A 27,460-nucleotide genomic window follows, 5' to 3' on the forward strand; every position below is an offset into this window, starting at 1 on the left:
AAAAGGTTTGGTTATAAGGCTGTACACCAAATTCTTTTGCTCCAGCTTACCCATCAGTATTCTTCTCCCCCTCTTCTGCATGCAAGAGAAAATCAAGGACATCTGTGTGAATTGTGGAGGAATCAAAAGTGATATCTGACTTTGTCTTTTCCTGTGGTATCCATTGGCTAAGGCTCGCCTCATCCAGAGGAACCATCTTCCCTTTAAGGACAATAGAGCATTTTTTTTTTTAGCATATTCATGAAACTATGCATTAAATGTAATTAATGTAAATGTTGTTTGCCATGTTGCAGAGAGATCCTGAAACTTGAATTGAATACAGATGTGTAAGAGATAGGGCAGATTATTCTTATAGTTATTATTACAAATTAAGGTTAATAATAATTGTACTTTTTTAAATATAAAAAAATACTCTAATGCCATTGCAAGCAGGGATGGCTAACTGGTAGCCTGTGGGCCACGTGGCCCAATGCATTAGTAGAACCAACATGAGGTTGATCACAATCTATCAGCCCATTTGTTTTTCGTGAGTTTACGACCCAAAAAGTCAACTTTTTGTTTTGTTGCAATCACAATAACAGGTTTTTGGCTATTTCTCAGAGCTGTGAGTGCATTTTTGGCTCCCGATAAAAAACAGAATTTATGTTTACCTGATAAATTTCTTTCTCCAACGGTGTGTCCGGTCCACGGCGTCATCCTTACTTGTGGGATATTCTCTTCCCCAACAGGAAATGGCAAAGAGCCCAGCAAAGCTGGTCACATGATCCCTCCTAGGCTCCGCCTACCCCAGTCATTCGACCGACGTTAAGGAGGAATAATAGCATAGGAGAAACCACATGGTACCGTGGTGACTGTAGTTAAAGAAAATAAATTATCAGACCTGATTTAAAAACCAGGGCGGGCCGTGGACCGGACACACCGTTGGAGAAAGAAATTTATCAGGTAAACATAAATTCTGTTTTCTCCAACATAGGTGTGTCCGGTCCACGGCGTCATCCTTACTTGTGGGAACCAATACCAAAGCTTTAGGACACGGATGAAGGGAGGGAGCAAATCAGGTCACCTAAATGGAAGGCACCACGGCTTGCAAAACCTTTCTCCCAAAAATAGCCTCAGAAGAAGCAAAAGTATCAAACTTGTAAAATTTGGTAAAAGTGTGCAGTGAAGACCAAGTCGCTGCCCTACATATCTGATCAACAGAAGCCTCGTTCTTGAAGGCCCATGTGGAAGCCACAGCCCTAGTGGAATGAGCCGTGATTCTTTCGGGAGGCTGCCGTCCGGCAGTCTCGTAAGCCAATCTGATGATGCTTTTAATCCAAAAAGAGAGAGAGGTAGAAGTTGCTTTTTGACCTCTCCTTTTACCTGAATAAACAACAAACAGGGAAGATGTTTGTCTAAAATCCTTTGTAGCATCTAAATAGAATTTTAGAGCGCGAACAACATCCAAATTGTGCAACAAGCGTTCCTTCTTTGAAACTGGTTTCGGACACAGAGAAGGTACGATAATCTCCTGGTTAATGTTTTTGTTAGAAACAACTTTCGGAAGAAAACCAGGTTTAGTACGTAAAACCACCTTATCTGCATGGAACACCAGATAAGGAGGAGAACACTGCAGAGCAGATAATTCTGAAACTCTTCTAGCAGAAGAAATTGCAACTAAAAACAAAACTTTCCAAGATAATAACTTAATATCAACGGAATGTAAGGGTTCAAACGGAACCCCCTGAAGAACTGAAAGAACTAAATTGAGACTCCAAGGAGGAGTCAAAGGTTTGTAAACAGGCTTGATTCTAACCAGAGCCTGAACAAAGGCTTGAACATCTGGCACAGCTGCCAGTTTTTTGTGAAGTAACACCGACAAGGCAGAAATCTGTCCCTTCAGGGAACTTGCCGATAATCCTTTTTCCAATCCTTCTTGAAGGAAGGATAGAATCCTAGGAATCTTAACCTTGTCCCAAGGGAATCCTTTAGATTCACACCAACAGATATATTTTTTCCAAATTTTGTGGTAAATCTTTCTAGTTACAGGCTTTCTGGCCTGAACAAGAGTATCGATAACAGAATCTGAGAAACCTCGCTTCGATAAAATCAAGCGTTCAATCTCCAAGCAGTCAGCTGGAGTGAAACCAGATTCGGATGTTCGAACGGACCCTGAACAAGAAGGTCTCGTCTCAAAGGTAGCTTCCAAGGTGGAGCCGATGACATATTCACCAGATCTGCATACCAAGTCCTGCGTGGCCACGCAGGAGCTATCAAGATCACCGACGCCCTCTCCTGATTGATCCGGGCTACCAGCCTGGGGATGAGAGGAAACGGCGGGAACACATAAGCTAGTTTGAAGGTCCAAGGTGCTACTAGTGCATCCACTAGAGCCGCCTTGGGATCCCTGGATCTGGACCCGTAGCAAGGAACTTTGAAGTTCTGACGAGAGGCCATCAGATCCATGTCTGGAATGCCCCAAAGTTGAGTGACTTGGGCAAAGATTTCCGGATGGAGTTCCCACTCCCCCGGATGCAATGTCTGACGACTCAGAAAATCCGCTTCCCAATTTTCCACTCCCGGGATGTGGATAGCAGACAGGTGGCAGGAGTGAGACTCCGCCCATAGAATAATCTTGGTCACTTCTTCCATCGCTAGGGAACTCCTTGTTCCCCCCTGATGGTTGATGTACGCAACAGTCGTCATGTTGTCTGATTGAAACCGTATGAACTTGGTCCTCGCTAGCTGAGGCCAAGCCTTGAGAGCATTGAATATCGCTCTCAGTTCCAGAATATTTATCGGTAGAAGAGATTCTTCCCGAGACCAAAGACCCTGAGCTTTCAGGGATCCCCAGACCGCGCCCCAGCCCATCAGACTGGCGTCGGTCGTGACAATGACCCACTCTGGTCTGTGGAATGTCATCCCTCGTGACAGGTTGTCCAGGGACAGCCACCAACGGAGTGAGTCTCTGGTCCTCTGATTTACTTGTATCTTTGGAGACAAGTCTGTATAGTCCCCATTCCACTGACTGAGCATGCACAGTTGTAATGGTCTTAGATGAATGCGCGCAAAAGGAACTATGTCCATTGCCGCTACCATCAACCCGATCACTTCCATGCACTGAGCTACGGAAGGAAGAGGAACGGAATGAAGTATTCGACAAGAGTCCAGAAGCTTTGTCTTTCTGGCCTCTGTTAGAAAAATCCTCATTTCTGAGGAGTCTATAATTGTTCCCAAGAAGGGAACCCTTGTTGACGGGGATAGAGAACTCTTTTCCACGTTCACTTTCCAGCCGTGCGATCTGAGAAAGGCCAGGACGATGTCCGTGTGAGCCTTTGCTCGAGGGAGGGACGACGCTTGAATCAGAATGTCGTCCAGGTAAGGTACTACTGCAATGCCCCTTGGTCTTAGCACAGCTAGAAGGGACCCTAGTACCTTTGTGAAAATCCTTGGAGCAGTGGCTAATCCGAAAGGAAGCGCCACGAACTGGTAATGTTTGTCCAGGAATGCAAACCTTAGGAACCGATGATGTTCCTTGTGGATAGGAATATGTAGATACGCATCCTTTAAATCCACCGTGGTCATGAATTGACCTTCCTGGATGGAAGGAAGGATAGTTCGAATGGTTTCCATCTTGAAAGATGGGACCTTGAGAAATTTGTTTAAGATCTTGAGATCTAGGATTGGTCTGAATGTTCCCTCTTTTTTGGGAACTATGAACAGATTGGAGTAGAACCCCATCCCTTGTTCTCTCAATGGAACAGGATGAATCACTCCCATTTTTAACAGGTCTTCTACACAATGTAAGAACGCCTGTCTTTTTATGTGGTCTGAAGACAACTGAGACCTGTGGAACCTTCCCCTTGGGGGAGGTCCCTTGAATTCCAGAAGATAACCCTGGGAGACTATTTCTAGCGCCCAAGGATCCAGAACATCTCTTGCCCAAGCCTGAGCGAAGAGAGAGAGTCTGCCCCCCACCAGATCCGGTCCCGGATCGGGGGCCGATATTTCATGCTGTCTTGGTAGCAGTGGCAGGTTTCTTTGCCTGCTTTCCCTTGTTCCAGCCTTGCATTGGTCTCCAAGCTGGCTTGGCCTGAGAAGTATTACCCTCTTGCTTAGAGGACGCAGCACCTTGGGCTGGTCCGTTTTTACGAAAGGGACGAAAATTAGGTCTATTTTTTGCCTTGAAAGGCCGATCCTGAGGAAGGGCATGGCCCTTGCCCCCAGTGATATCAGAGATAATCTCTTTCAAGTCAGGACCAAACAGCGTTTTCCCCTTGAAAGGAATGTTTAGTAGCTTGTTCTTGGAAGACGCATCAGCCGACCAAGATTTCAACCAAAGCGCTCTGCGCGCCACAATAGCAAACCCAGAATTCTTAGCCGCTAACTTAGCCAATTGCAAAGAGGCGTCTAGAGTGAAAGAATTAGCCAATTTGAGAGCATTGACTCTGTCCATAATCTCCTCATAAGGAGGAGAGTCACTATCGAGCACCTTAATCAGTTCATCAAACCAGAAATATGCGGCTGTAGTGACAGGGACAATGCATGAAATGGGTTGTAGAAGGTAACCCTGCTGAACAAACATCTTTTTAAGCAAACCTTCTAATTTTTTATCCATAGGATCTTTGAAAGCACAACTATCCTCTATGGGAATAGTGGTGCGTTTGTTTAAAGTAGAAACCGCTCCCTCGACCTTGGGGACTGACTGCCATAAGTCCTTTCTGGGGTCGACCATAGGAAACAATTTTTTAAATATGGGGGGAGGGACGAAAGGAATACCGGGCCTTTCCCATTCTTTATTAACAATGTCCGCCACCCGCTTGGGTATAGGAAAAGCTTCTGGGAGCCCCGGCACCTCTAGGAACTTGTCCATTTTACATAGTTTCTCTGGGATGACCAAATTTTCACAATCATCCAGAGTGGATAATACCTCCTTAAGCAAAATGCGGAGATGTTCCAATTTAAATTTAAAAGTAATCACATCAGATTCAGCCTGCTGAGAAATGTTCCCTAAATCAGTAATTTCTCCCTCAGACAAAACCTCCCTGGCCCCCTCAGATTGGGTTAGGGGCCCTTCAGAGATATTAATATCAGCGTCGTCATGCTCTTCAGTAACTAAAACAGAGCATCCACGCTTACGCTGGCAAGGGTTCATTTTGGCTAAAATGTTTTTGACAGAATTATCCATTACAGCCGTTAATTGTTGCATAGTAAGGAGTATTGGCGCGCTAGATGTACTAGGGGCCTCCTGAGTGGGCAAGACTCGTGTAGACGAAGGAGGGAATGATGCAGTACCATGCTTACTCCCCTCACTTGAGGAATCATCTTGGGCATCATTGTCATTATCACATAAATCACATTTATTTAAATGAATAGGAATTCTGGCTTCCCCACATTCAGAACACAGTCTATCTGGTAGTTCAGACATGTTAAACAGGCATAAACTTGATAAGAAAGTACAAAAAACGTTTTGAAATAAAACCGTTACTGTCACTTTAAATTTTAAAACTGAACACACTTTATTACTGCAATTGCGAAAAAACATGAAGGAATTGTTCAAAATTCACCAAACTTTCACCACAGTGTCTTAAAGCCTTGAAAATATTGCACACCAATTTTGGAAGCTTTAACCCTTAAAATAACGGAACCGGAGCCGTTTTAAGCTTTAATCCCTTTACAGTCCCTGGTATCTGCTTTGCTGAGACCCAACCAAACCCAAGGGGAATACGATACCAAATGATGCCTTCAGAAGTCTTTTATAAGTATCAGAGCTCCTCTCACATGCGACTGCATGCCATGCCTCTCAAAAACAAGTGCGCAACACCGGCGCGAAAATGAGACTCTGCCTATGCTTTGGGAAAGCCCCTAAAGAATAAGGTGTCTAAAACAGTGCCTGCCGATATTATTATATCAAAATACCCAGAATAAATGATTCCTCAAGGCTAAATAAGTGTTAATATCAATCGATTTAGCCCAAAAAATGTCTACAGTCTAAATAAGCCCTTGTGAAGCCCTTATTTACAATCGTAATAAACATGGCTTACCGGATCCCATAGGGAAAATGACAGCTTCCAGCATTACATCGTCTTGTTAGAATGTGTCATACCTCAAGCAGCAAAGGACTGCAAACTGTTCCCCCAACTGAAGTTAATGCTCTCAACAGTCCTGTGTGGAACAGCCATGGATTTTAGTTACGGTTGCTAAAATCATTTTCCTCATACAAACAGAATTCTTCATCTCTTTTCTGTTTCTGAGTAAATAGTACGTACCAGCACTATTTGAAAATAACAAACTCTTGATTGAATAATTAAAAACTACAGTTAAACACTAAAAAACTCTAAGCCATCTCCGTGGAGATGTTGCCTGTACAACGGCAAAGAGAATGACTGGGGTAGGCGGAGCCTAGGAGGGATCATGTGACCAGCTTTGCTGGGCTCTTTGCCATTTCCTGTTGGGGAAGAGAATATCCCACAAGTAAGGATGACGCCGTGGACCGGACACACCTATGTTGGAGAAACAGTATTTATAACATGGAGCACACACATGGAGATGGAGCTAAGGGGATCTTCAGCAAAAGTGAGATCAGGACCCCAAAATCTAGATATGGAGTGTAGCAATCACTGTCAATGTGTGTTTCTAATCCACAATCATTGTGTTGTGATTGTCACTTGTCAGTATAGGTGTCTTCAGTAACAGGATTCCAAAACGGGACCACAGTTTTTAAAAGGAACCTATTGTAATCCAAATCCACCCTGATCAGTGAGAAACAATGCCTATTGTATAGAGGCTTGATGCGTATACTTGGCATGTTTGCCTAATGATTATATTGACACTTTTGATGTTGTTTTCTAATTATTCCAATGTTTGATTTTAAAAAAAAAAAGGTTTCCCAGTTTGGTGAGATATAAATCTGAAATTAAGAAGACTATGGGTTTCTATTACAAGGAAGTGTCCGTAGCTTATCTCATCTTTTAAAATGGGATGTTAAAACTTCTCACTCTATAAACAGTGAAAACGTTCCATTGTTTTATTGTAGCCTCAAAATTTTTATACAAATTGGATTGGGTGTTTGTGACTGCATTTTGAAGTTCTTATGGCTACATTTGAACTCTTGGGATAGCACCTTTGTGACTGTGAGTTCAATAATGTAGCAAGAACTAGAAAATTCACTGTCATGAACATGTTTTGACTTTGTGGTCACAAAGGCACAATCCTACTTGACTCTACAGTGTGAGGCAGTTAGTGTAGCTACAGTTACGTCACACAGGCATTATTTGAAGTGTTCCGACACAGAACCGTGTTTGGTTTCAGTGACCACATTGTCTGCGCTGTGTAGGAACACTTCAAATATGCCCCCCACCCACTCAAAGTGTCGACTAGTGGCGATGTCGGAAATGTTTAGCTGATGTAGAGCTCCCCATTATATCCTATGGGAGACACATCAACATTTGTCTGCACTTTGCGGGTCTGTCCCCTTTTTTAGAAAATATTGACAGACTGCAAGACCGACAAGGCCAGAAAGACAGTTTCTCATCGGTCTGCCGATGCTTTGAATATTGGGGCCCCTGAGAGAACCTTGAACCAGAGACCAGTCAGTAGTTCCTAAAGAACAGAGACCCAAAGCCAGAAAGTCTAGGGACACTGGTCCATCAGAGAGTGAGTCCCCCAATAGACATTGGTTTAGTATTAGTATTTATATAAATCTCTTAAAAAAGTAAAACATCAATTGGGATATTGAATTGAATACAGATGTGTAAGAGATAGGGCAGATTATTCTTATAGTTATTATTACAAAACAGAATTTATGTTTACCTGATAAATTACTTTCTCCAACGGTGTGTCCGGTCCACGGCGTCATCCTTACTTGTGGGATATTCTCTTCCCCAACAGGAAATGGCAAAGAGCCCAGCAAAGCTGGTCACATGATCCCTCCTAGGCTCCGCCTTCCCCAGTCATTCGACCGACGTAAAGGAGGAATATTTGCATAGGAGAAATCATATGATACCGTGGTGACTGTAGGTAGAGAAAATAAATCATCAGACCTGATTAAAAAACCAGGGCGGGCCGTGGACCGGACACACCGTTGGAGAAAGTAATTTATCAGGTAAACATAAATTCTGTTTTCTCCAACATAGGTGTGTCCGGTCCACGGCGTCATCCTTACTTGTGGGAACCAATACCAAAGCTTTAGGACACGGATGATGGGAGGGAGCAAATCAGGTCACCTAGATGGAAGGCACCACGGTTTGCAAAACCTTTCTCCCAAAAATAGCCTCAGAAGAAGCAAAAGTATCAAATTTGTAAAATTTGGTAAAAGTGTGCAGTGAAGACCAAGTCGCTGCCTTACATATCTGATCAACAGAAGCCTCGTTCTTGAAGGCCCATGTGGAAGCCACAGCCCTAGTGGAATGAGCTGTGATTCTTTCAGGAGGCTGCCGTCCGGCAGTCTCATAAGCCAATCTGATGATGCTTTTAAGCCAAAAAGAGAGAGAGGTAGAAGTTGCTTTTTGACCTCTCCTTTTACCAGAATAAACAACAAACAAGGAAGATGTTTGTCTGAAATCCTTTGTAGCCTCTAAATAGAATTTTAGAGCACGAACTACATCCAAATTGTGCAACAAACGTTCCTTCTTTGAAACTGGATTCGGACACAAAGAAGGCACAACTATCTCCTGGTTAATATTTTTGTTAGAAACAACTTACGGAAGAAAACCAGGTTTAGTACGCAAAACCACCTCATCTGCATGGAACACCAGATAAGGAGGAGAACACTGCAGAGCAGATAACTCTGAAACTCTTCTAGCAGAAGAAATTGCAACCAAAAACAAAACTTTCCAAGATAATAACTTAATATCTACGGAATGTAAGGGTTCAAACGGAACCCCTTGAAGAACTGAAAGAACTAAATGGAGACTCCAGGGAGGAGTCAAAGGTTTGTAAACAGGCTTGATTCTAACCAGAGCCTGAACAAAAGCCTGAACATCTGGCACAGCCGCCAGCTTCTTGTGAAGTAAAACAGATAAAGCAGAAATCTGTCCCTTCAAAGAACTTGCAGATAATCCTTTCTCCAAACCCTCTTGTAGAAAGGACAGAATCTTAGGAATTTTTACCCTGTTCCATGGGAATCCTTTCGATTCGCACCAACAGATATATGTCTTCCATACTTTATGGTAAATTTTTCTAGTTACAGGCTTTCTAGCCTGAATAAGAGTATCAATGACAGAATCTGAGAACCCACGCTTTGATAAAATCAAGCGTTCAATCTCCAAGCAGTCAGTTGGAGTGATGCCAGATTCGGATGTTCGAACGGACCTCGAACAAGAAGGTCCCGTCTCAAAGGTAGCTTCCATGGTGGAGCCGATGACATATTCACCAGGTCTGCATACCAAGTTCTGCGTGGCCACGCAGGAGCTATCAAGATCACCGAAGCCCTCTCCTGATTGATCCTGGCTACCAGCCTGGGAATGAGAGGAAACGGTGGGAACACATAAGCTAGGTTGAAGGTCCAGGGCGCTACTAGTGCATCTACTAGAGTCGCCTTGGGATCCCTGGATCTGGACCCGTAGCAAGGAACCTTGAAGTTCTGACGAGACGCCATCAGATCCATGTCTGGAATGCCCCATAATTGAGTTATTTGGGCAAAGATTTCCGGATGGAGTTCCCACTCCCCCGGATGAAAAGTCTGACGACTCAGAAAATCCGCTTCCCAATTTTCCACTCCTGGGATGTGGATAGCAGACAAGTGGCAGGAGTGAAGCTCCGCCCAGTGAATTACTTTGGTCACTTCTTCCATCGCCAGGGAACTCCTTGTTCCCCCCTGATGGTTGATATATGCAACAGTCGTCATGTTGTCTGATTGAAACCTTATGAATTTGGCCTTTGCTAGTTGAGGCCAAGCCTTGAGAGCATTGAATATCGCTCTCAGTTCCAGAATGTTTATCGGGAGAAGAGATTCTTCCCGAGACCATAGACCCTGAGCCTTCAGGTGTTTCCAGACCGCGCCCCAGCCCACCAGGCTGGCGTCGGCCGTTACAATGACCCACTCTGGTCTTCTGAAGCTCATCCCTTGGGACAGGTTTTCCAGGGTCAGCCACCAACGGAGTGAATCTCTGGTCCTCTGATCTACTTGGATCGTCGGGGACAAATCTGTATAATCCCCATTCCACTGTCTGAGCATGCACAGTTGTAATGGTCTTAGATGAATTCGCGCAAAAGGAACTATGTCCATTGCCGCAACCATCAAACCTATTACTTCCATGCACTGCGCTATGGAAGGAAGAGGAACAGAATGAAGTACTTGACAAGAGCTTAGAAGTTTTGATTTTCTGGCTTCTGTCAGAAAAATCTTCATTTCCAAGGAGTCTATTATTGTTCCCAAGAAGGGAACTCTTGTTGACGGGAATAGAGAACTTTTTTCTACGTTCACTTTCCACCCGTGAGATCTGAGAAAGGCTAGGACAATGTCCGTATGAGCCTTTGCTTGTGGCAGAGACGACGCTTGAATCAGTATGTCGTCCAAGTAGGGTACTACTGCAATGCCCCTTGGCCTTAGCACCGCTAGAAGGGACCCTAGTACCTTTGTGAAAATTCTTGCAGCAGTGGCTAGTCTGAATGGAAGTGCCACAAACTGGTAATGCTTGTCCAGAAAGGCGAATCTTAGGAACCGATGATGTTCCTTGTGGATAGGAATATGTAGATACGCATCCTTTAAATCCACCGTGGTCATGAATTGACCTTCCTGGATGGTAGGAAGAATTGTCCGAATGGTTTCCATCTTGAACGATGGGACCTTGAGAAATTTGTTTAGGATCTTGAGATCCAAAATTGGCCTGAATGTTCCCTCTTTTTTGGGAACTATGAACAGATTGGAGTAAAACCCCATCCCTTGTTCTCCTAATGGAACAGGATGAATCACTCCCATTTTCAACAGGTCTTCTACACAATGTAAGAATGCCTGTCTTTTTATTTGGTCTGAAGACAATTGAGACCTGTGGAACCTTCCCCTTGGGGGTAGTTCCTTGAATTCCAGGAGATAACCTTGAGAAACTATTTCTAGCGCCCAAGGATCCTGAACATCTCTTGCCCAAGCCTGAGCGAAGAGAGAGAGTCTGCCCCCCACCAGATCCGGTCCCGGATCGGGGGCCAGCATCTCATGCTGTCTTGGTAGCGGTAGCGGGCTTCTTGGCTTGCTTACCTTTGTTCCAGCCTTGCATCGGTCTCCAGGCTGGCTTGGTTTGAGAAGAATTACCCTCTTGCTTAGAGGATGTAGAATTTGAGGCTGGTCCGTTTCTGCGAAAGGGACGAAAATTTGTTTTATTTTTAGCCTTAAAAGACCTATCCTGAGGAAGGGCGTGGCCCTTTCCCCCAGTGATGTCTGAAATAATCTCTTTCAAGTCAGGGCCAAACAGCGTTTTCCCCTTGAAAGGGATGTTAAGCAATCTGTTCTTGGAGGACACATCCGCTGACCAAGACTTCAGCCAAAGCGCTCTGCGCGCCACAATAGCAAAACCTGAATTTTTCGCTGCTAATCTAGCTAATTGCAAAGTGGCGTCTAAGGTAAAAGAGTTAGCCAACTTAAGTGCTTGAACTCTGTCCATAACCTCCTCATAAGAGGATGCTTGATTGAGCGACTTTTCTAGTTCCTCGAACCAGAAACACGCTGCTGTAGTGACAGGAACAATGCATGAAATTGGTTGTAGAAGGTAACCTTGCTGAACAAACATCTTTTTAAGCAAACCCTCTAATTTTTTATCCATAGGATCTTTGAAAGCACAACTATCTTCTATAGGGATAGTAGTGCGTTTGTTTAGAGTAGAAACCGCCCCCTCGACCTTGGGGACTGTCTGCCATAAGTCCTTCCTGGGGTCGACCATAGGAAATAATTTCTTAAATATAGGGGGAGGGACAAAAGGTATGCCGGGCCTTTCCCATTCTTTATTTACAATGTCCGCCACCCGCTTGGGTATAGGAAAAGCTTCGGGGGGCACCGGGACCTCTAGGAACCTGTCCATCTTACATAATTTCTCTGGAATGACCAAATTGTCACAATCATCCAGAGTAGATAACACCTCCTTAAGCAGAGCGCGGAGATGTTCCAATTTAAATTTAAATGTAATAACGTCAGGTTCAGCTTGTTGAGAAATTTTTCCTGAATCTGAAATTTCTCCCTCAGACAAAACCTCCCTAGCCCCTTCAGACTGGTGTAAGGGCATGACAGAACCATTATCATCAGCGTCCTCATGCTCTTCGGTATCTAAAACAGAGCAGTCGCGCTTTCGCTGATAAGTGGGCATTTTGGCTAAAATGTTTTTAATAGAATTATCCATTACAGCCGTTAATTGTTGCATAGTAAGGAGGATTGGCGCACTAGATGCACTAGGAACCTCCTGAGTGGGCAAGACTGGTGTAGACATAGAAGGAGATGATGCAGTACCATTCTTACTCCCCTCACTTAAGGAATCATTTTGGGCAACATTATTATCAGTGGCATCATTGTCCCTACTTTGTTTGTCACATTCATCACATATATTTAAATGGAGAGGAACCTTGGCTTCCGAACATACAGAACATCGTCTATCTGATAGTTCAGACATGTTAATAGGCATAAACTTGATAACAAAGCACAAAAAACGTTTTAAAATAAAACCGTTACTGTCACTTTAAATTTTAAACTGAACACACTTTTTTACTGAATATACGCAAAAGTATGAAGGAAATGTTCAAAATTCACCAAAATTTCACCACAGTGTCATAAAGCCTTAAAAGTATTGCACACCAAATTTGAAAGCTTTAACTCTTAAAATAACGGAACCGGAGCCGTTTTTACATTTAACCCCTATACAGTCCCTGGTATCTGCTTTGCTGAGACCCAACCAAGCCCAGAGGGGAATACGATACCAAATGACGCCTTCAATAAGCTTTTTCAGTGGACCTGAGCTCCTCACACATGCATCTGCATGCCTTGCTTCTCAAAAACAACTGCGCATTAGTGGCGCGAAAATGAGGCTCTGCCTATGACTTGAAAAGGCCCCCAGTGAAAAAGGTGTCCAATACAGTGCCTGCCGTTTTTTTAACAAAATTCCCAAGATTAAAATAACTCTCCAAAGTTATAAACCATTAAATATGCTTATAAAGTAATCGTTTTGGCCCAGAAAAATGTCTACCAGTCTTTAAAGCCCTTGTGAAGCCCTTTTATTCTTATATTGAAAATTAAGAAAATGGCTTACCGGATCCCATAGGGAAAATGACAGCTTCCAGCATTACCAAGTCTTGTTAGAAATGTGTCATACCTCAAGCAGCCAAAGTCTGCTCACTGTTTCCCCAACTGAAGTTAATTCCTCTCAACAGTCCTGTGTGGAAACAGCCATTGATTTTAGTAACGGTTGCTAAAATCATTTTCCTCTTACAAACAGAAATCTTCATCTCTTTTCTGTTTCAGAGTAAATAGTACATACCAGCACTATTTTAAAATAACAAACTCTTGATAGAAGAATAAAAACTACATTTAAACACCAAAAAACTCTGAGCCATCTCCGTGGAGATGTTGCCTGTGCAACGGCAAAGAGAATGACTGGGGAAGGCGGAGCCTAGGAGGGATCATGTGACCAGCTTTGCTGGGCTCTTTGCCATTTCCTGTTGGGGAAGAGAATATCCCACAAGTAAGGATGACGCCGTGGACCGGACACACCTATGTTGGAGAAATTAAGGTTAATAATAATTGTACTTTTTTAAATATAAAAAAATACTCTAATGCCATTGCAAGCAGGGATGGCTAACTGGTAGCCTGTGGGCCACGTGGCCCAATGCATTAGTAGAACCAACATGAGGTTGATCACAATCTATCAGCCCATTTGTTTTTCATGAGTTTACGACCCAAAAAGTCAACTTTTTGTTTTTTTGCAATCACAATAACAGGTTTTTGGCTATTTCTCAGAGCTGTGAGTGCATTTTTGGCTCCCGATAAAAACAGTATTTATAACATGGAGCACACACATGGAGATAACAATCCATTTTCCTGATACTTTTCAAAAGGTTTTCGGGACCATTTTACATTTATCAAATTAGACAACTAAAGCCACTTGATAAGATCCTGCAATTACCTTTTTGCCATCTTTAATATTCTAAGACAATTTTGAATCATTCCATTATGTTGCACATGTTTTAAACACTCTAAAATGGCCACAGAATACCTTATAGAGGTGTATTGCATACATGGGGGCCGATTTATCAAGCGCTTGATGCCCCTGTTTTCGTGCGAGCCTTCAGGCTTGCCGGAAACAGAAGTTATTAAGCAGCGGTCTAAAGACCGCTGCTCCATAACTTGTCAGCCTGCTCTGAGGCCACTGACAACATTTATCGATGTGCAGCAGACATGATACACTACATTGTATCATGTCTACTCGCACTATGATAAATCTACCCCATGGTATAAATTCATTAAAGCTATTGTATAGTCCATCTGCAGTGGGCAAGGCACACATTTACACGTATATATATATATATATACATACTATACAGCTAAGGGGATCTTCAGCAACAGTGAGATCAGGACCCCAACATCTAGATATGGAGTGTAGCAATCACTGTCAATGTGTGTTTCTAATCCACAATCATTGTGTTGTGATTGTCACTTGTCAGTATAGGTGTCTTCAGTAACAGGATTCCAAAACGGGACCACAGTTTTTAAAAGGAACCTATTGTAATCCAAATCCACCCTGATCAGTGAGAAACAATGCCTATTGTATAGAGGCTTGATGCGTATACTTGGCATGTTTGCCTAATGATTATATTGACACTTTTGATGTTGTTTTCTAATTATTCCAATGTTTGATTTTAAAAAAAAAAAGGTTTCCCAGTTTGGTGAGATATAAATCTGAAATTAAGAAGACTATGGGTTTCTATTACAAGGAAGTGTCCGTAGCTTATCTCATCTTTTAAAATGGGATGTTAAAACTTCTCACTCTATAAACAGTGAAAACGTTCCATTGTTTTATTGTAGCCTCAAAATTTTTATACAAATTGGATTGGGTGTTTGTGACTGCATTTTGAAGTTCTTATGGCTACATTTGAACTCTTGGGATAGCACCTTTGTGACTGTGAGTTCAATAATGTAGCAAGAACTAGAAAATTCACTGTCATGAACATGTTTTGACTTTGTGGTCACAAAGGCACAATCCTACTTGACTCTACAGTGTGAGGCAGTTAGTGTAGCTACAGTTACGTCACACAGGCATTATTTGAAGTGTTCCGACACAGAACCGTGTTTGGTTTCAGTGACCACATTGTCTGCGCTGTGTAGGAACACTTCAAATATGCCCCCCACCCACTCAAAGTGTCGACTAGTGGCGATGTCGGAAATGTTTAGCTGATGTAGAGCTCCCCATTATATCCTATGGGAGACACATCAACATTTGTCTGCACTTTGCGGGTCTGTCCCCTTTTTTAGAAAATATTGACAGACTGCAAGACCGACAAGGCCAGAAAGACAGTTTCTCATCGGTCTGCCGATGCTTTGAATATTGGGGCCCCTGAGAGAACCTTGGACCAGAGACCAGTCAGTAGTTCCTAAAGAACAGAGACCCAAAGCCAGAAAGTCTAGGAACACTGGCCCATCAGAGAGTGAGTCCTCCAATAGACATTGGTTTAGTATTAGTATTTATATAAATCTCTTAAAAAAGTAAAACATCAATTGGGATATTTATTTAATATAGTTGTACATATTGTTTTGCTATTTTTATAAGTTTGTATATCAAGTTCTTTCTGCACATCTCATTTAACAGTGTTTTAATTTCTGTACACTATATAATATATTTTTATTGATGAAATAGCAAAAGAAGGGTAATCGTAGATCCAAAATAAAATAAAAGCAAATCTTTATTGAAAGCCTTAAAATCCAATCACAGGAGCAGGGTAGTTGATTGGTCTTACGCATTTCAGCTCATTGCCTAATCAAAGACCCTTACATAGATCTTTATTTTTTGATCACTTTTGTGTATGTCTTGATTTTTCTTGATAAAGCCCAGAAGGGTGAAACGCGTTGAATGGGACCTGCTACACTCTACTAAACTTCATTTACTACTGTCACAAAGCTGTGTGACCCTGCAACTTTAAACTTTTCTCCTGACCCTGCAAGTTAAAATCTACCTTTGGTAACTTCAGGGAATACGGTGTTACTGCTAAACACTGACCAAAGATTTCTTCAAACCTTAAGAAGTCTGAGGGAACCCAGATGAAAACAATATTTGGGCTATAAGAAGAAAGGAAAACAAAAAAAAGGATAACTACATCACCAGAACGGATCATCACCCCTGACCTCTGAATCAAAGAGAAGGTCAGGTGACTTATCAGAAGCACCAGGAACAAACAGTCTGTGAATCCCTCACAGTGAAGATAATCAGCGGTTGCAACCAGGACAGATTAAGGTACCTCTACACTAATTTGCACTACGTTTTTTAAAACACGCAAACTGAACTTTAAAGACATCAAGGTATTCATCTGTTAAATTAACCATTTCCATTAACCACGATTGCTTTGGCACCTAAATCAGAATATTGGCTGTTTTTTGCCTTTTTAACTATCCAGCACACCTGAGCCAATTATATGTCCAAGGAAAGTAACTGTGTAACTTTATAACTGAATTTGTTACTGAAGAACTGTAAAGCTATTAGGATTGATACATTTGTGCCTTTTAAATATTTAATTCACCATTTATCTTAGAAATTTGTTGCTTGCCATATGTTATCTATAGAATTAATTCCTTTATACCTGAAATTCTAGGATTATATGGTTCTAGTCTGTTTTTATAAGTGTTGTATAAGGGAGACGTCCCTTTATTAATTAGGAAAAGCATTTGCTGTTGTTTTTATGTGTTATAAGAATTTTTAAATAAAATAGATTGTATAAAACATAAATTAGATTGGTATCATCATTTCCTAGCTTTTTTTAGCGCTGCTAAATAAACCCCATTTTTTCTTCTTATCCACCATTTAGTTCTCTTTGAGGGAAGAACTTTTTTAGCAGCAGGAATCCACCTTTAGGCGCTCCTATCACACTACACATATATGTCTTGATTTTGTCACCTGTTCCTAAAAAAAAACAAGTAATTTCTTACAACACATTCTGGTTTGGACCGTATTCATTTTGGATTGTGATCACCTGAAAAACACATTAACCAAATTGGTCAAAAAATAAAAATCCTTATCGTAAGCATAAAGCCCAACCCTATAGTGCCATAGTTTTTGTGGTCCAGTGTTTATGCTTCCCTTAAAGGGACAGTCAACACTTACTTTAACATGTTTTTATATTGAAAATAACAAAACGGAGGTCCGCCTACACTATACCCCTCCTGCCTTGCCGCCTTGCTTCTGTCCTAATCAGCGGCGCTAACTACTCTAATACCTGGTAAATATGGATGCCGGACTCCCCCCACCATTACGTAGCTGCCTTCTTCTTCAACTGATACGCGCGTGCAATTTCTGTCCGAGGACTGGATTCTGATTTGCTTATCAGTTGAAGAAGGCAGCTACGTAATGGTGGGGGGAGTCTGGCATCCATATTTACCGGGTATTAGAGTAGTTAGCGCCGCTGATTAGGACAGAAGCAAGGCGGCAAGGCAGGAGGGGTACAGTGTAGGCGGACCTCCGTTTTGTTATTTTCAATATAAAAACATGTTAAAGTAAGTGTTGACTGTCCCTTTAAGGCTTCTAAAATATTGATCTGTGGTTCGTATGTCTTAGTAAGTTGGCCATCACTGAATAAATCACTAAATTTGAAGCTCTACCAACATTCCTGCTAAAATACATACCATACATAAAAACAAATAAAAGAAACATATGAAATCCAAATAGCATAATGAAAATAAATCACATAATCTAATACTGATCAGAAGTAATTCTACCAGTGCAAATGCGACAGTCTGGATCCAGAAGGTGACTCTTGTGTTCGTAAGTGGTGTCTTTCTTCCTTGCAGCCTCTGTGCATTGAGCAACTTGTGCCTGCCATATGGAATCCTAAACAGAAAAAGAATCAGTTTTCTTCCACAAGTTAATCTACACCTTACATGATATAAAACTGTCACCTCAATTGTCAGTTCAACTCCACTATTGGAAACAGGTACACAGCGCACTTAAAGGGACATTAAACACTAAGGGCTAGATAACAAGGGGGGCGCAAACAATCGCATGAGGGTTTTCACAATCTTTGCGAGCCGTTTAAATTGTGCTGATATTACAAGTTGAGCAAAATTGCTAGTGCAATCATAATTTACACTAGAATCAATACCGCAATTTCAGAGCTGTGATCAACTGTTTGCCAAAAATAAAAAGTTGCACACACTTCAAAAATACATTACAAAGTACAGTTACACTTATAACACTGTCTAATAAAATTATTTTACAAAAATATTGCACAAAAAAGTTATAAGTGCTCAAAAATATGAGATCTTAGGTTTTATAAAAAAAAAGTTGCCAAAGGGCTTTAACATTTAGATACATACATATACATGTCTAAAGTTATGTATATATATATATATATATATATGTATGTTTATATATGTGTACATATGTATATATGTATTTATATGTGTATATATGTATTTACAGACATATATACACATTTAAAGACATAAATATACAGTATATGTACACACATATATACATTTATATATATAAGTGCATTAGAGCCTTTTGCCATAAAGTAGACGAAAACATGTAAAAACATAATTATGCGGGGGCGGAGCCAACTACCGAGGGAGCCAGTCGTGTGTGTATGGAGCTCCTGGCTCTAAATTGACTATAACCTTATTTATTAACCCTTGGGCTCAAATTCTTTTGCACCATAAAGCAATCTATTGATCTTTAATAGCCCTACAATACACTGCAGGTGCCCAGGAGTTTATTTCTCGCTTTCAGAAGCTCTACATCAACGTGGCTAAGATGGAGGCCCTGACCTATTAGGCAGAGGAAGTGGCGCAGCTCTTATATGAACATTTCGGCAGAATGGAAGCAACACTGCTTGAGTATTGCGCTACCACTCTCACTCCTAAACATTCCACCCTCAACCAGACTTGTGCTAACGCAGCTGCAGACCAGAGTATTGCCGATGGCACATTGACTCATGGGTTACTGTGTCGCCCGCCCGACTCACTCCAGCATGGCGGGCCGATCAGCCAACAATCCGGAGACCAAGCTCCCAGAGAGTTACACCTTTTACCGGAGGCGACGGAAGGTGACTATTTGACCAACTACTTTGACCCTGAGCTGCCCGACGAGACACGAGTCTATAGAAATACTCAGCCCTCGCTCCTAAAGTCACCTGCAGCTGCGGGGCTTGAGACATTTGCCGATTGCGACCATATGTGTGGGACCTCAGCGAAACTGTTTGCAGCTTCCCTCCTACTGCGCTCCGTCAGAGGCCCTAGTGATATAGATGGTGACATTGATATGTCCCCCGCAGCTTTAGGGCGGCTCGCTGTAAGTTGGTGTACACCACGGGGCCACATGTTGTCGATGCAGTATGTTCCCGGTGACCAAAGAAAAGGCATAGGCTAATCTGGAGCCCCTTTGTGAACTTGCTTGCAGCCTCTGCTCTGCAACGTATGTGGAATCTATCTTCTGTCTGAACATTTCTCCTCAGCTCAGCATACGGGCACATTTCTCAGACTCACATCAGCTTTCCCACATCTGATAGTATAAACAATATAAGCTGGTGCGAGGATGTGGGGTAGTGGACATAGTCAAGTGTATTGTTATGAGTTTGCTTCTACATACTAACAGGGTTACACTCTATCCTGTCTATAAGGTTTAACTGTTCTTAGCTCAGCTCTTTGTTGTTTTGTGTGCTCACGGTGGGATTATTGTTTGGCATAGTTTCACATGTTGAACAGTATTGTTCAGTTAAGCGCTGTTCCCTTCGCCTAATTATGTTCTAGGTTTAATATGATTACTAGTATGGGAACCTTTTCCATAGCAGGTGGAGCCTAGGTTTCCACTAATTTTCTATTTAAGAGATGAGTACCTAACTCCCACTTGCCCATATGATACCCATGTATAGTCTTACTCAGAAGCAGGAATATTACTTCAGTGATACTCTTTTTTTTTTTATATATATATATATATATATATATATATATATATATATATATATATATATATATATATGTTACCAGCTACTTTTAGCAGAGCAAACTATTCACCCCTTGTAGTAATGGTGCAGAGGGGTCTTGCTGTCTGCGGCCGGGATGGCGGGATCCTAGTGCCATATAAATATAAGAAGGTTTATTGCTCCTGATTATACTATTGTGAGGGCTGGTTCAATTATATTTCTAATTTAGAAGCTCTAAGCTGCTCCAATGATATAATTTCTAACTATGGGTATCTATCCTATCACTGCTTCATCTATGCTTACAAAGTACATTGTGCATATTAGTTACAAACTACTAACTATCATATTGAATTGTGCAACTACTTAATAGGTATATTCGTGAGCCTAAACTTGGGAATTTGGCTTGATTTAGCTCATACCCATTTTAAAGCACAAGATAAGTAGTATGCCTTTATCTTTAGATATACATATAATTGATTGTACCTTTCCAGATTTACATTGGTTTCTTTTCTTTACTAGAGCAATGACCCATAGGTTCCCTTTACATGTGTGATTCCCTATTCCTTGCTGTTTTTCTCTCTCTCTCTACTAGTTACAGGTTTGATATAAGAGATGAATGCTTACTCCCCATTTACTCACAGGGTAGACTTGTATAGTTTTATCCATTTAGAGACAGTAATTCTACCTCAGTATTATTCTATTTTTGACGCTTTTAGCTAATTTTGACTAGGCAACTATTTAACTAGCCCTTTCTTAAAAGCCCTTTGCAGCCCAGGTTCTAGTGCATTTCCCAAACTAACTGTGGCGCTTCACTTATCTATCTGGCCTACCATACTCACCCTATCACCTTCTCCCATCGGGTCATTACTTATGTTCCATGTGGGGGGACTGGGTGGTTTTCCTAACCAATCTTATACCTTAGTTTAATATAGTGTCTTTAGAGCAGGCAGGTCCTGCATTAGTATTATCTCCATTTATTATTTGAGACGTTGTCCCAATCCAGGCGCTATAAATACACTTACTTATCTAATATACCCACTCCACCTTCTCCCTCCTCCCACCCATTCCTTTTCCTTTTTCTCTTTCATACTATTCCTCCTTATGTAGGAGGATGAATGGAGCGATCCATCTAGCCCATACCACACTTTACCTTTCTTTTTTATACATAAAATTTATAGTGTTATATAATATTGACTATCCCACTTCTGTATACATAATTTATCCCCTATTTCGCAATTTGTCCACCGTTTGTAACTTACCACCTCCCCCCCCCCCCCTCAATATACCTCCTATTTCTAGGAGAGTGACTTACGTGGTTTTTCTTGTCAATACCACACCTTATTTCCCCCTTTCTACATTTATATCTTGCACTACAAACTTTTATCGGTTCTACTTTTCCCTCCAATCTGTGCAGGATTGTTTAGTACTATTTTTTGAAGAGTCTCCTAATACTATACCACCTTGTTCAATTAATTATACCAACTCTATAGCGCAACTATATTAAACTTTGAGGTTTTCACGACGAGGTCCAAAAGGGCCTCTCTCTCTTGGAGATACCTTCAGTTATAACTGTTTATTATTGTTTGTTATGTGGCCCAAGAGCAGCCCCTTAGGTGCATATGAAGGTTCTATACTTTTTCTTACTTGGCATTCCCACGAGTTGCTGTATTACTTGTCTTTCATCCATGTGGCAGTTGACGACGTTGTACGTCTTGCTTAGCATGATTGAGACCATATGTACTGTTTATCATTCTAGAATTCATGCATTGCACCATGTTATAAGCCATTTTACGCTGCCTATTGTATGCTGCTACAATTTTCTGTTTGTATGCCAACTTTTCACCTCAATAAAAAATATTTAAAAAAAAAAAAAACATAATTATGCAATGTTCATATTTAATAAAGGTTTTAACTATGTATTTACTGTAAATATTCTAATGATCTGTACATTGTAGAATATGTTTTTTGTATGTATAAATATATAGTTAAAAAAACATCCGATATATGTAGAAATATTAAATTATGAATAAATAGAACATATTCCGTTAAGTAAAGAACATCATTGGAATATGAAATATTCATATTTTCATGTCAGGTTAGCACTAATGAGAATACGTGATGGTGTTTGAGTGAGAGTGGTGTGTTTTTTTTCTCCATTGACTTCTAGGGGGGTAAACGTGAGCGTGCACGCAATACTATACCCGGATATAAATAATTAAAGTAGATTGCAGTTGTTTTATTATATTTAAGATTTATCATTTTATATTACCATCTCAAAGTGTTTAATGTCCCTTTAAAATTAAACTAGGTACCAAGATAAACAATAAAAAAACAGTTTACAACTTACATCAAAGCTAATATTTGCATTCTATATCTCTGTGTAAAAAAGTTTTATTCTACTTTGAGTCTCATTGTTCTCATGTAACCCTCTGAAATAACATTTGTACTTGGCAGTATAGGTCTATCTCTTTACAAACACTACAGAACATTACATGTTATGGAGATGCAGACTTCGTATAATCAAATCAGGCTTCTAACTACCTTCATCATGTGACGTCACTTTCGCATCTAGCTGGATTACTATATATCTGAACTAGAAAATATGCACAGAAGTAGCCACAAACAAAAAAACAAGGAAATGCATCAGTTATTTGCTTTCCAATTATAAAACAAAGGGACAGGGGCGGAACTACCGGTGGTGCAGAAGTCGCAACGCTGACCGGGCCCGAGAGGTCCAACCCTCAGGGGGGCCCCTGGCCCCAGCTTCAGCAACAAACTTTTTTTTTTTTAAAAACTTTTATTATTATTTCTTCATTAATTTTTTTTCAGCCGCTGCAGTTGAACCCTAACAGTTTTAAATCATAGCGTTGCCACAGATTACCATGGCAACGCTCTAAAACATTTCCTGCTGAGCAGGAAAGAAGGATGCAAAGCTGTCTTCTCCAAGAGGCAAATGCCATCGGCCTGCCACCTAACTGAATTAGCCACTACTTTTGCAATGAGGTAAGCAGAAGGTTGACATCCTTAGCATATCTCCCAGCTGCGGGTGTCACGCTCAGGGCTGATTGATACATCATCCACAAACAATTGGTAATAGCCTACCAAGTCAGGTGGTGGCTATTACTTTCATCATACTGGTTCCCTAAATAACAGATGGATAGACTGTGGTAGATAAAAGCAGATCAGAGGATCTTTCACAACGTTGCAAGAACCAGATTACCAGTGTGAGTGCAGTCTGACTTTTAAAATATTTCATTTGACTAATCTGCATAGCTAGTATAAACAACACATTGACACCTATTTTTTATTTATGTACATTTTAGTTTACTTTCCCTTAATGGGTGCACATCCATTATCCCTGTGTTTTGTACACATCAGAGCAGTCGTGGGGGTAACAGGAATCCATACAAACCCTGACTGGAGGGGGAATGAGAAATTCTATCTCTCTGGGTCTCATGCAATCTGCAATCACATGCCCTATCACACACACGTCTCATTTGTATCACAAGGGAATATTTCAAGGAAATTATGAAATTTTCTGTTAAAACCAAGAGGAAATATCTACCAGCATTTCACGAGACTAAATTGTAACTTTTATAGCCTTGTTCACCAAGTGTTGTTTGAAACATGGACAGGTATTGTATGCAGTATTGGTTGATTTTGAGACTGATTCCTCACATAAGTGTATGACATCAGGAATATGTAGTAAATTATATGGGCACTTCAGTGCTTAGAGGATCTTAAGGCTTTTTCTCAGGTATCTCTCACACAAAGTTCTACCTATTATTGCAAGGTTGTTTGGTGTCATGGCTGGGGTCACATAATCACATCTCAGGGACAAAAAAAGTGCAAGAAACACTGGATTGGAGAAGAGAATATTACATTATTGTTGTATGGTTGTCTGTCTATCTCTCCAATAAATACAGAACCATTAAATGTATAATAAACCTTATTGATTATTACTTGCTTGTATTTATAATCTAAAGGGACATTCTATTGAAAAAAATGCATGCCGTATTTTATTAGAACATGTAGTTGGCACTATCATGGTTCCAGAACTAGTTCTGTGTGTTTTACTGCCACATTAACACATGGATTAAAGGGACATGAAACCCAAAAACAGAATTTATGCTTACCTGATAAATTACTTTCTCCAACGGTGTGTCCGGTCCACGGCGTCATCCTTACTTGTGGGAATATCTCTTCCCCAACAGGAAATGGCAAAGACTCCCAGCAAAGCTGGCCATATAGTCCCTCCTAGGCTCCGCCCACCCCAGTCATTCGACCGACGGACAGGAGGAAAAAATAGGAGAAACCATATGGTGTCGTGGTGACTGTAGTTAGAGAAAATAATTCATCGGACCTGATTAAAAAACCAGGGCGGGCCGTGGACCGGACACACCGTTGAAGAAAGTAATTTATCAGGTAAGCATAAATTTTGTTTTCTCCAACATTGGTGTGTCCGGTCCACTGCGTCATCATTACTTGTGGGAACCAATACCAAAGCTTTAGGACACGGATGAAGGGAGGGAGCAAATCACGTCACCTAAACGGAAGGCACCACGGCTTGCAAAACCTTTCTCCCAAAAATAGCCTCAGAAGAAGCAAAAGTATCAAATTTGTAAAATTTGGCAAAAGTGTGCAGTGAAGACCAAGTCGCTGCCTTACATATCTGATCAACAGAAGCCTCGTTCTTGAAGGCCCATGTGGAAGCTACAGCCCTAGTGGAGTGAGCTGTGATTCGTTCAGGAGGCTGCCGTCCGGCAGTCTCATAAGCCAATCGGATGATGCTTTTAAGCCAAAAAGAAAGAGAGGTAGAAGTTGCTTTTTGACCTCTCCTTTTACCAGAATAGACGACAAACAGAGAAGAAGTTTGTCTGAAGTCTTTCGTAGCTTCTAAGTAGAACTTCAGAGCACAGACTACATCTAAATTGTGTAGCAAACGTTCCTTCTTTGAAACTGGATTCGGACACAAAGAAGGTACAACTATCTCCTGATTAATATTTTTGTAGAAAACCAGGCTTAGTACGCAAAACAACCTTATCTGAATGGAACACCAGATAGGGTGGAGTACAATGTAAAGCAGATAGCTCAGAAACTCTTCTAGCAGAAGAAATAGCAACCAAAAACAAAACTTTCCAAGATAACAACTTAATATCTACGGAATGTAAAGGTTCAAACGGAACCCCTTGAAGAACTGAAAGAACTAGATTTAAACTCCAGGGAGGAGTCAAAGGTCTGTAAACAGGCTTGATCCGAACCAAAGCCTGAACAAATGCTTGAACATCTGGCACAACTGCCAGTCGTTTGTGTAGTAGGACAGATAAAGCAGAAATCTGTCCCTTTAGAGAACTTGCAGATAATCCTTTATCCAAACCTTCTTGTAGAAAAGAAAGAATCCTAGGAATCTTTATCTTATTCCATGGGAATCCCTTGGATTCACACCAGCAGATATATCTTTTCCATATTTTATGGTAAATCTTTCTAGTTACCGGTTTTCTGGCTTGAACCAGAGTATCTATCACGGAATCTGAAAACCCACGCTTTGATAGAATCAAGCGTTCAATCTCCAAGCCGTCAGCTGGAGGGAGACCAGATTTGGATGTTCGAATGGACCCTGAACAAGAAGGTCCTGTCTCAAAGGTAGCTTCCATGGTGGAACCAATGACATATTCACCAGGTCTGCATACCAAGTCCTGCGTGGCCACGCAGGAGCTATCAAGATAACCGAGGCCCTCTCCTGTTTGATCCTGGCTACCAGCCTGGGAATGAGAGGAAACGGTGGAAACACATAAGCTAGGTTGAAGGTCCAAGGTGCTACTAGTGCATCCACTAGAGTCGCCTTGGGATCCCTGGATCTGGACCCGTAGCAAGGAACCTTGAAGTTCTGACAAGACGCCATCAGATCCATATCTGGAATGCCCCATAGTTGCGTCAACTGAGCAAAGATCTCCGGGTGGAGTTCACACTCTCCCGGATGGAATGTCTGACGACTCAAATAATCCGCTTCCCAGTTTTCCACACCTGGAATGTGGATCGCAGATAGGTGGCAGGAGTGATTCTCCGCCCATTGTATTATATTGGTCACTTCTTTCATCGCCAGGGAACTCCTTGTTCCCCCCTGATGATTGAGATACGCAACAGTCGTCATGTTGTCTGATTGGAATCTTATGAATCTGGCCTTTGCTAGCTGAGGCCAAGCCCTGAGAGCATTGAATATCGCTCTTAGTTCCAGAATGTTTATCGGGAGAAGAGACTCTTCCCGAGACCACAGTCCCTGAACTTTCAGGGATTCCCAGACCGCGCCCCAGCCCACTAGGCTGGCGTCGGTCGTGACGATGACCTACTCTGGTCACATACTCTTAACCATCTCCGTGGAGGCAAAGAGAATGAGTGGGGTGGGCGGAGCCTAGGAGGGACTATATGGCCAGCTTTGCTGGGACTATTTGCCATTTCCTGTTGGGGAAGAGATATTCCCACAAGTAGGGATGACGCCGTGGACCGGACACACCAATGTTGGAGAAATGTTTCTTTTATGATTCATATAGAAAATAACATTTTTAAAAAAGTTTCTAATTTACTTCTGTTTTGAAATTTGCTTTGGTCTCATGCTATTCTTTGTTGATGAGATATCTATGTAGGTGAACATATCTGGGGAATTACATGACAGGAAATAGTGCTGCCATCTAGTGCTCTTGGTAATGTATAACATTGTTACAAAATTGCTACCACATAGTGCTCCAGACACATGCACACTTGTGAAATTACATCCCTGCTTTGCAACAAAGGATAACAAGAAAACTAAGAACATTTTATAAAAGAAGTAAAAAAGTTGTTTAAAAAAAAAAAAAAAAAAAAAGGTCCTTATGAATGTCTATGACCTGGGTGGGGCTTTATGGATTCTTGCACCAGGGACCTTGAGTTTCTAGTTACACCTCTGCAAAGGGAATTATATGTGTATTATTTTGCATTCCATTACGCCCTTCTATACAGGATTACATACAGATATGTGTTTCTCCTAAATCTTAAACAACATCACAGTATAAGGATAAAGATAATTCATTCTATCCCTTGAGTTTCCCACTTCTTTTTCTTCCCTCGAATCTAATTCCCATGCAAGTTTGTCCCTTCTTTACTAGGATAGAAGTATATTTGTTAAGATTAGCTCAGTGGATTTGTGGTTGCAAATTGCCTAAAGTGGCAATGATTGTAACTAGGAAAGAAGCTTTTGCTATTAAATGTCAATGCTCAATATATAGCAGTTTTCTATTGCCTGCACCTCACATTTTGGGCCTCATGTTTAGACGGATGTGTGAACAAGGTTCTCAACTTGATAACCTATCTGCACAGCTTTGTACTGAATGATCAGCAGACTGACCGT

At 41.3% G+C, this 27,460-nt stretch overlaps 1 protein-coding gene across 1 annotated transcript in view; it reads right to left on the minus strand.

Annotated features, from left to right (window-relative positions):
* The window catches only part of SPOCD1 (SPOC domain containing 1), an 85,985-nt gene that overhangs the window by 1,408 nt on the left and 57,117 nt on the right, over window positions 1–27,460 (minus strand). The window contains exons 5-6 of the mRNA XM_053705393.1: window positions 17,876–17,987; window positions 51–201 (exon numbers count right to left, since the gene is read on the minus strand). Coding sequence (XP_053561368.1) covers window positions 51–201; window positions 17,876–17,987 — 263 coding nt within the window. The remainder of the gene's footprint in view (window positions 1–50; window positions 202–17,875; window positions 17,988–27,460) is intronic.

This window comes from Bombina bombina, chromosome 3, assembly GCF_027579735.1.
Source record: "Bombina bombina isolate aBomBom1 chromosome 3, aBomBom1.pri, whole genome shotgun sequence".
In the NCBI taxonomy this organism is placed as follows: domain Eukaryota; kingdom Metazoa; phylum Chordata; class Amphibia; order Anura; family Bombinatoridae; genus Bombina; species Bombina bombina.